Source organism: Athene cunicularia, unplaced genomic scaffold (genome assembly GCF_003259725.1).
Source record: "Athene cunicularia isolate RWA unplaced genomic scaffold, athCun1 SCF_127, whole genome shotgun sequence".
NCBI lineage: Eukaryota > Metazoa > Chordata > Aves > Strigiformes > Strigidae > Athene > Athene cunicularia.
The window spans coordinates 8929-18625 of record NW_020799186.1 but is presented as its reverse complement, the minus strand read 5'-3'; the positions used below and the strand labels follow the sequence as shown (position 1 = coordinate 18625).

Below are 9697 nucleotides of genomic sequence, written 5' to 3'. Positions count from 1 at the left end.
CCCCCCCCCCCCAGCTCCCCGCTCCCGGAACCGCGCGTCCTGCTTCGCCCGCCGCCGCCTCGGCTTATCGCAGCCACGCCGCGGGACTGGACTTGGGTCTTTAACCTTTCCGAGGATGACGCCAGCGTTTTCTAGAAGATAACACGAGTCAAAGGGCGAGGAATCACTTCGACGGAGCCAGACACGTTAGCCCAAAGCTCTCCATAGCAGGGAGAGGCTTTTACAGATGTTGTAACTGGATGGAGGCAGAAAACAAAACCCGTCACGACAAACGCCCCCCCAGTACGCGAAAGCCACTAACGAAGGGGGAATGTTCCCAAAGCCAAACCCGAGTTCGGGCTCCAAACCCCCCAGGCACCGACGGCTTCACCCCCGCCGCAGCTCCAGCCTCGGCTTGGAGACCACAAGTGGCTCCCGGCCCGCGGACGCTCACCCGGCCCCTCCAGGGTGGCCGAGGCTCCTCAGGAAAGCGTGAGAGTCATCTCTAAACATTTCCGACAGTAATTTTTTTTTAGCTTTAATTTATGAATGACGGGACAGCACTCCCCTCGCTTCAGGAGAGCGCCCGCCGGGGGCGAAGCTCAACCCAAGGGCGAGCACAGGCGGGGCCACACGGAGCGAAACTCGCCCCGAAGCTCGGGCTCACGTCACCTCCGCCGAACCCTCGGAGGCCACACGCGCTCTCCAGACACGGGCAGCTTCTGACGCGGATTTGCGAGTCTGCCAAGTTATCTACTTTAATCCTTCAGTGCGATAGCATCCTTGTCAAACGTTACTCACTTCAGGCAAGAGCTCTCTGTGCGGTTTCTTATGAATATTTCCGTACCAAAAGGCATCGTATTTGTGTAACCAAGGACGATTTCTCAGTAATACTCAAGACAGAGCGTGTATCTGACGTTAGGCCTTTCAGAGTATCACCTTTAAGCACTTATCCAACCCAATAAAGACGTTCGTTAAAACAAGACCCGATTACACTCGTAGGGAACATGATATTAAAAGCTCGGCTTAAAAGGGGGGGAAGCGATGCTGCACGGGATAATCCTGGGCGCGTACTTCTACCTCCAAAAACACCCAAGGGGCATTCAGCCAGGATTTGAAGATTTCAGGTGTGAACGTTTCCAGCAGACACGTGCTGCACGCCGAGCTCATCCGGCCCTGGCGTTACCCGAGTCTAAAGCGGCTTTTCGGTCAGGACAAGCGTCCTGTACGGACACGGAGCCGCAGTTCAAAGACCCTGACGGACACAGCAAAGCCTCGACCAGCCCGTTAACACCTCAGTCCACGTGTGGGCCGACAGCTCAAACCCAGGCCTGGCAAAGCTGCCCTGCCGAGGCAGCTTCCCAAAGCTGCGGAGTACAGGACTTTAGACTCTGGTTTAGTCTTGAAGGCTGCAGCCCAGCCCTGGGGCCGTCGGGCAGCCCCAGCAAGTCCCTGCCCTGACTGGAAAGCTCAGGCCTTATTCCACGTGTATTGGTCTTAAGGCTCAACAGCCGGCTCTTGGCCCTGCGTTTAACTTACCTACTCTGCAGCTCAGCAAAGACCTGCTTCATCTTCTTAATGGAAGCATCCATCTCCTCCTTCACCACCACCCGGTACCGAGCCAGCGAAACGGTGCAGCGCTGGAGATCCTTCACTGATTTTTCAATATTAGAACCTACCAAGAGACAGAGTGAACTCAAACAGCCACGTCAATCACCCCGCTAAATCCTCCCAGCAGAGACAAATCTAAAGATGGCTTTCCCTTCTTATTTTAAAACTATACACTGATTGGTTTTAAATTTTTCTTTCCCGTTGCCCATTACAAAGGCACTCGGTTCAGTGGGGACAGTTTGAGAGGATTTTCTTCTCGGGGAAAGTTTTCCCAAGGCTGGGAGAATTTCCTCCTACGGGCAGGGACGTCCCTCCACATTTTCAAATACACGGGAGGAACGAAACACATCTCTGAGCAGCTTTTGTGCCGGGGAGCGGGGACAGGTGGAACGCGGCCTCCTCCCAAGACCAACGCACCGTAATCACTCAACGATGCAAAATGACTGTCTGCCTGGGGAAGGGAATTATCTCGGAAACTAGAATTGAGGCTCTTTCCCCAAACCGGGAGATGAAAGGGCAGGCTACAGCGGCCAAGGTCAGTCCCTGTGGCTCGCCACCTCACCCACGCTCTCGGGAGCTCGCTGGAGCGTGGTTGTCGTCCCCCCCCGAGGCTGCATTAACAACGGCTCGTCGCAGCCTTCCCGTGCAGCGAGGAGGTGAACTCCCACCCCCTCACCTCCCCGAGCCAAGTACAACAACCGCGATCACAATCGGGGTCTCCGAGGTCCCTCCTGTCCCCACTTGTTATTGTAAGAACTCAGCTGTGGAGAAAACGCATGAAAAAGGAAGGGGGGGGGGGAAAATAAAAAAAATCCAGTAGAAAACTGTCACTTCATGTAACAGGACTGGTCCGAACTTCTGGCCTTTTGACAAATTCTCACAAAAGCTGAGAAACAACCTAAAGGCTCAGAGAAGAATGGGCTAAACGTATGCAGCGAGACCGGCCGTGTCCTGCCCCGCTCCTCCGCCACCTGCGGGTTTGCTGCTCTGGGCGCTACGTCTAAACCGCTGTCAGGATCCCTGCTGCGCGCCGCGGCGAGGAGGGGGAAGAGCCCAAGTTACCGGCCGGGTAACAAGCAGTACGTTGGCTCGCATTAAAATCAAAGTCCAGCCTCGGCGCGGCGGCTGTCAGCGGCACCGCGGCGAGAGGCGGCCGGTGCGGCCCCCGGGGCCTTACCCAGCTTCTTGTTCGCGGGCGACAGCGGAACGTCCTCCAGCCGCGCCGCGGCCAGCGAGGAGGGAGTCGAGTGGCTCGTGGTGGATCTGGGCAGGGACCTGCTCGCGCTCCTCTGCTCCGGCCGTGGCCTGAGGGACGAGGGGCTCGGGGAAGGGCGCGCGGTGAGCGACTTGGCGTCACAGTCCGTTACCCCGTTGGGGAGCCGAGGCACCGCTGTGGAAAAGGACACTGGTTTAAAGGGGAACGCGAGGAGGAGGGGGAGCGCTGAGCGCAGAATTTGGGAACACGAGTGGAGCTGCTGAGGAGCCACCCGCACAACTCGGCGCTCAAAGCTGACCCAAAGCAAAGAAAGAACGGGGGGAAAAAAAAAAAAAAAAAACCAAAAACCCCACAAAACACACAAGAGGCAGCTCCTCTGCTTTTTCAACACTCGGTGCCCGTCTCCTGGGCTGCTTTGGAGAGACTAACCTGTTCTATCAGGCATGTCTGGTGCAGCAGACTCACAATCCTCCAGCTCTCTGGCATCAATTGAAAGTGCATCCAAACCTTCGCTGAGCGAGTCCACGGACTCCGTGTCGTGGGCGCAGCCGTTGACATGGAAACCGTTAATTCCTCCCTTCTCCGAGTTGGCCGACTGCTCCTCTTCAGCTGACACCGATTTCCCGGGCTCTGGGAGGCCAGGGCTCGACTCAGCTTGTGGTTTCGGTTTGGTTTTCTTCTTCTTGTTCTAAGGATTAGGTATCCACACCACAAAGAGGGGGGACAGAGGGGGAAAAAAAAAAAAAAGTTGAGCTTAATTCCTGAAGGGAAAATTAAGCTTATGCTTACTGGCTGAAAGTAGTTGAATTAAATGCTTTTTCAGGCAGGCTGGCTGTTGATCCTATTAACAGTAGGAGGGATTTATTCAACAATGAGGACAGATATAGTGGCATTAATGAGGCGTGAATACATTATCCTCTCGCAGGCCCTGCCAAGAGGAGCAGCGGTTATCGGACGAAGGCTGCGGGGAAGCAGGCGAGGGGTGTGCGGCTGCACCCCGCAGCATGGGCCGGGTGGGCGCTGGCTGCCACGGGGCAGTTCCAGGGCTCTCTGCTAGACCTGGCTCTGCCCAAACTTCCCGCCTGCCCCAGCGCGGGGCTCCTCGGCCACAGGTTGGGTTTGTTTTTTTTTTTTTTTTTCCCCTTCTCTCCATTTCATGCCGGCGCTTTTCACGTATTCAGAGGAGTCCTCCTGAATAATTAGGATTTTATCCTTGTCCTGGTGGATTTAGATATTATAATATCAAGCACTGAAACTTTGCAAATCTTTATTTAACCCTTTCACAGAGGTCTGGGCAAAGAACGAGGCAAAACACTCGAGAAAGCTTACGTGACAAAGAAATATATTTCCACCGAGCTCAGCATTAAACGCAACTGTTCAGCTCGAAAGGTTACCGATGAAAAATGGAACAGCCTGACTATCTGAACAGTGAATTACAGGGCTCCACTGAAATAAATGGACCTGATAAAGATTTACTTCAGTGCGGGGCTGCGTGTGCGGATCAGGGGTCCCGGGGAGGGTCAGCGGAATAAAAGCGACGGCAAGGACAGAAAGTCTAGAGCCTGTTTTTCAGATGCTACGTCGGACGCAACGTGCCTGACAATTAAATGAAATGCAAACGTGGCGAGGTGACGGCGTGTGCAACTCACACCGAGTTACCGTGTAAATCTCTGCCCTGGACAGCGAGGCAGCCGATAACCCAGCCACCACCTCCCTGCATCAGCTCCAGCATCGATACACGCCTCTGCTCTTTGGTGCTTTTTTTTTTTCATCTAAATCACGAGGAACACCTACTGTGGCCTGCAGTCCGAATCCTCAAAATCAAAAGATGAAAAACCCTTAGCCAAGTGTATTTTTAAACGGCGTTACCTTTTTTTTGCCTGTTACAGTCCACTCTTTCAGCACTTCGCTGGCGTTGCCTGAAACAAAACGCAGCGGTGAGCAGTGGCCGAGGCACCACTCGGTGCTTTCCCGGTCGCGTGGAAGCGCCTCCACACCCGGAGCCAGCGCCAACGCCTCCTGCAGCGAAGTTTCAATTCTCTTAGTTGATGTAATAAAAGCACCGGTTTCATTTTTGCTTTGGGAACACGCTGCTAAACAGCCTACTCCCTTACAACACAGGGCCAGCTCTTTCCAGGAAAAAAAAAAAAAAGTCTTTTCTGGGGCTCTGTCACTCTGTCACGCTGCAGGTACTTGGGGCCCTGTGGGAAGACGCTCTGAGCCCCCGGGGGCCTCCAGGTCAGGTACCTGCTGCCTCCTGTCCCCAGAGCCACCGGGACGCCCAGCACGGAGGGGAGAGCTGGGAAGCGACAGGCGCTGTCACCCGCAACAGCCTCTTCTCCCGAGGTCAGGAACCCTGAGCGGGCCGTGACACCCTCTGCCTCCCGGGGGACGATGCCCCAGGCAGGTTTCAAAGTACAAACAGCAGCTACGGAAGCTGAAGACACTCCCGTTCTGTACACAGGGACCAGAGCTTCTGCAACGGAGAACCAAACCTCCTTTATCTACAGAGCTATCGAACCCTTATCTCTGCCCTGACCCCTAGTTGGGCAAACACCAGCTACAGCTCAGGAAGCACCACCCGTTAGTTGTGGAGAGAGCCCGGACTTGGACGTGCAGAGAAGCTACTTGAGCTTCTGCTCCCTGGAGTACTCGCTGCTACGGCTGCTCCTGGAGCGGGTCTGTCCGAGTATCACGGAACCATCTGGGCTGGAAAAGCCCCTGCAGCTCCTCCAGCCCGACCACGACCCTCACCCTGACCCCCCCCAACTCCCCCAGATCCCTCAGCGCTGGCTCAGCCCGACTCTTCAACCCCCCCAGGGATCCCGGGGACTGCCCCCTGCCCTGGGCAGCCCATTCCAACGCCCAACAGCCCCTTCTGCACAGAAATCCTTCCTCAGAGCCAGCCTGACCCTGCCCTGGGCAGCTTGAGGCCATTCCCTCGGGGCCTGGCGCTGGGGCCTTGGCTCCAGAGACTCATCCCCCCTCTCTGCCCCCTCCTGGCAGGGAGTTGCCGAGGGCCAGGAGGTCTCCCCTCAGCCTCCTCTTCTCCAGACTGAACCCCCTCAGTTCCCCCAGCTGCTCCCCAGCAGACCTGTGCTCCAGACCCTGCCCCAGCCCCGTTGCCCTTCTCCGGCCACGCTCGAGTCACTCGATGGCCGAGTACACGTGGTACGTAGGAGTCACGAAGCCGCAAACCCCGCCCAGAATCTGGCCGCCGTTACCTTCCATGAAGGCTTGCACCGTTTTGTCCACGCAGTTGTCAAAATGCTGCAGCACGAGGACGATCTCGTTGTTGCTCCTGTTGGGGACGATCGCGCGCACGGCGCTGATCTAGAGGGAAGGAAAGGGGGTGACACGTAAACCGCTTGCTTGATCCCACACGGAGCCTAGAGCAACCCTTCCGCAAGCAGTCGGAAAACAGTCACCGATGACTTCCTTATAAAACTTTAATGTGCCAGACGATTTAGCCTGAATAAAATTTTGCTTTTGACAGAGCTGCAGTTAGCTCCCGGACAGAAACATATTTCATCTCGGAGAGGAGATGAAGATACAGCGTTCACGAGCTCTTCCGTGGCACGTGGTGAGTTAAAGTCTCGGAAGACACATTTACCTTCTCCTTCATGTTTTCAAAGGTTCCTCCTTGGGCCATCACAGTATTGGACTGCACATCAAAAATAAACCCAGACGGATCTGTGGAGACAAAGGAGAGGGAAGCTCTCTTCTGAACAACGGGCACCGGGAGACATTTAGACAGATACGAAGCAAGAGGTCAGCTCCGAGCTGTTACTTTGCCAAGGAGAAAATTGAAATCCTACAAACGCGCGGCGCGCGCTGGCTCGTCCTGCCGCAGGGGCAGCAGAGGCCGAGCAGCTACTGCGGGGGAACCGGCCACAATCCCAGCCCCGGATTCTCCTCAGCCAGGTAACCCCGACCGAATCTGGTTTCCCAGTGCCCCCACCACCCACCCTGAACTCGAGAAGCCGATTCACTCCTCAAGCTCCGGGTCAAGTTTAAACCAACCAACCAAGGAGCAAAACCCCAAGGTGAAACCCACGAGTCCCAGCAGGGCTGGTGGGGGTCAGGAGGGTGCCGAGGCCGAGCGGACCAGCACTGCTCCTCCGTTCCCTTCGCCTGAGCGCAGCAATAAAGAGTTAACAAAAGCGCCAGAGCCTTCCAGCAGTGTGGTTCACAATTTCCTCCACCTGGAGATACGAATGGCAAGCAGACTGATAAATGGGTTTGAAGATCCAGCAGCTTGTGTTCCCTGCCAGCGATGATCTCCAAGGTAATGCTTCGATGTTCCAAGAGAGACCCATAATTGAGACAGCCATCACCAACAGGTTCGCTCCCTGCCAGCGAGCAAAGGTCACATAAATCTGCGGGCCCTCCCGTTCCACCGAGAGATGCTCACGGGGTGCCTGCCATCACAAAGTCCCCCTTGATTTTTTTTTTTTTTTTTTTCCTGTCAGAGGTCCGAGCAGGCTGAATTTCAGGAAAAGGGCCACAGCTGGTCACGGACGTGTTTTACCGTGACAGAACGCTCCTCAAACCGGTATTTCAGCCACATTTGTTCTCGGGAGGAACAGGCAGCCCCGGGCAGGACCCCCGGAGGTTTCCAGCGCGTCACCGACCCCCTCCCAGGGAGTTCCCACTCGAGCCAGATCCCCTCCGAGGGCGTCTGCTCGCGGGTGCTTTGACGCCTCGGGCCCAGCACGGAGCCAGGGAAGCACAAGACCCCCCCCCGATTCTGCTCAGGGGTGTTTCTACAGCCGCTGCTGCCCGGCAGCTTTGGGGCCTGCCCAGGGGAAGGGACATTTCCAAGAGGCCCGGGCGCTCTGCAGGGCCGCGCGCGCGGTCCCTGCCCTTTCCGTGTTAGCTCAGCTGATATTCCAAGCTGCTGATTCATGTTCTTTCCCTCACCTCCTCTAAATAACTCGTACGCGATTTTGAGACACACCATTGACTTCCGCGGTTCCCAGACATTGATGTAGCATTTAAACCGAGATGCCTCCAAATGCAGTGACAGAATTGTGAACATGATGGAAAGGTCAGCCTCTTATTAAGGCTACAGATGAACGGTTAAATTCTTCCTCCCGCTCTCCTTACCCGTTTCAGCCCCATGAGCAAGATTTTCTCAAGTTTCCCGAGCTCACAGAAGTTCGAGGTACCAACTTTCTAGTCCTTAATCTTGTAAATGGCTTTCAGACTCCCATCACCGAGTGAGAATTAGCAATCTTTTTTCAAAATCTTCATTGCAGAGCAGCCACCGAGGACCCAGGTGCCAGGAAAGATGAAGTTCAGCTCCCCCGTGCAGCACATTTTCAGCCACTCAATCCCATCCCTTGCCCACCGCTCCATTTGTGCTCGGCCTTACAGGGGACTGACCTTGGCACCTCGCTCCGAGTCTCTTCTCCAGATTCCGGTCTCTTCGCTACAGCCCAAGTCCTCCTGGTGTTAAAATGTTTATCATGCAAAAATTATGCGAGGCAGACTCCGCCGAGCATCGTTAGAAGAGCTGCCGGCGCTCGGGGGTCTCCCGCGACAGCGCGTCTTTGCAAGAAGGGACAGAATTTAAAATGCTCGTGCCCGCGTGGACAGAAATCTGGCGGCCGCCAGCGACTTCCGAGATTTTTTTTTTTGGAATTAACAACCTCGTGGGAAAGGGAAGCTCCTTCCCAAAGCCAGGGCTCAGGCTTGGCCTGTCATGTCTGACATGCCGGGTCAGGCAGACGCTCAGCCCGGTCTCTGCTGCTCTCAAACACACCCCGAGCAGCGCTGCCCTGTCGAGTTGATGTGATAAACCCCCGAGACGACGCCAATGGCCTTTAATTGCTTCTCGTCACTGCTTCCTCCAGAAAACGAGGCGGCAAGAAATCATTCGTCCCAAATCATTTACTTTTGTGTTTCTGTGCTGTTTATTGGACTAAACAACACAGGATCTCTTAAATAGAAACACCAACGACGCCAGGATGAATTCACCCCACTAAACATCAATCCGCTCCGCCCGTGACTCCGCTAAATCTGTACAACACACGGGCAGGAATTAAAACTACGGATCTAACAAACGCCTTCCCCCCCTTCCCAGGGCACAGGAAATAAAACAACTTCACACCCGACACCTCGAGGAAGTCAAAACAGGGGCCGCCATTCCCCCCGTCAAGCCCCCGAGTCAAGCCCAGCCGAGTCCTGGCTCGCTTCTGAGCCACAGCGGGCAGCTCTGGAAAATAAAATCACCACCCTGAGCCCTGCCCAGACTGGGGCCCAGAGCACGTTCACGAAGGCTCAGAGCGCGGGGAGGCGTTTGCACCCAGTTCCTCCAAACCCATCCAGCGCTTCGTCCCCACCACGCCCACGTGGCAGCGCACGGAAAGTTCGCACAGTAAAATAGCAGATGAAATAATAATAAGAAAAAAAAAAAAATCCTGCTCTAAACGTCAGGTTCGTCCTCCCGCCCCAGCCAGGACACTCGCAGGCTTCGGGGAACTGGACAGCATATTCACTTCAAGTGCTCCGCAATCAAGATTCAGTCAAACCGTGAAACATTTATAGACTCTGTGGCTTTTCAGGTCAACGGTAACCGAGCCGGCTCTCCCAGGAATAGCGTGGGAGACCTCGGCTAATGTGGAATAAAAAGCTCTTAAAGAAATGGCACCTCGCTGCTCGCGCGGAGCATCTCCAATTTGCTCTAATTACAAGCATCCTCAGCAGCCCCTGCGCGGGGAGAACCGGAGGTGTCCGTGCCCAGGACTGCAGAGTGACTGGGCAGGAATTAATGCACCTTCTCAGGACGGAGGAGAAAGGAGCCACAATATCGCTACCCCGTCGCTCTGCGCCCGCAGTCAGACCGTCACACCGCAGCGCCCACAGACACCGAGCGAGGGCGGGGGG

The 9697-nt window shown here is 55.5% G+C and overlaps 1 protein-coding gene across 2 annotated transcripts; it reads right to left on the bottom strand.

Moving 5' to 3' along the window:
* Positions 1–1345: 1345 nt before the first annotated feature.
* SPATS2 (spermatogenesis associated serine rich 2) lies at positions 1346–6684 on the bottom strand. Of its 2 annotated transcripts, none has more exons than XM_026867063.1 (6): positions 6420–6684; positions 6031–6139; positions 4676–4725; positions 3236–3494; positions 2768–2977; positions 1346–1654 (listed from the first exon to the last, which is right to left on the bottom strand). In XM_026867063.1, the coding sequence occupies exons 1-6, from the start codon at positions 6456–6458 to the stop codon at positions 1515–1517; spliced, it is 807 nt and encodes a 268-aa protein (XP_026722864.1). In that variant the 5' UTR covers positions 6459–6684; the 3' UTR covers positions 1346–1514. The 2 variants fall into 2 exon arrangements, with proteins under 2 accessions (XP_026722864.1, XP_026722863.1); XM_026867062.1 differs by having other exon boundaries at positions 1353–1654; positions 2768–2980; positions 6420–6680.
* Positions 6685–9697: the final 3013 nt, after the last annotated feature.

Coding starts and splice junctions, on each gene's coding strand:
- SPATS2 (XM_026867062.1), bottom strand. CDS start 6,458: ATGGCCCAAGGAGGAACCTTTGAAAACATGAAGGAGAAG. Junction 6,140..6,419: donor TTGAAAACATGAAGGAGAAG/GTAAATGTGTCT, acceptor CCTTCCCTCTAG/ATCAGCGCCGTGCGCGCGAT. Junction 4,726..6,030: donor GGTGCAAGCCTTCATGGAAG/GTAACGGCGGCC, acceptor GTTTTGTTTCAG/GCAACGCCAGCGAAGTGCTG.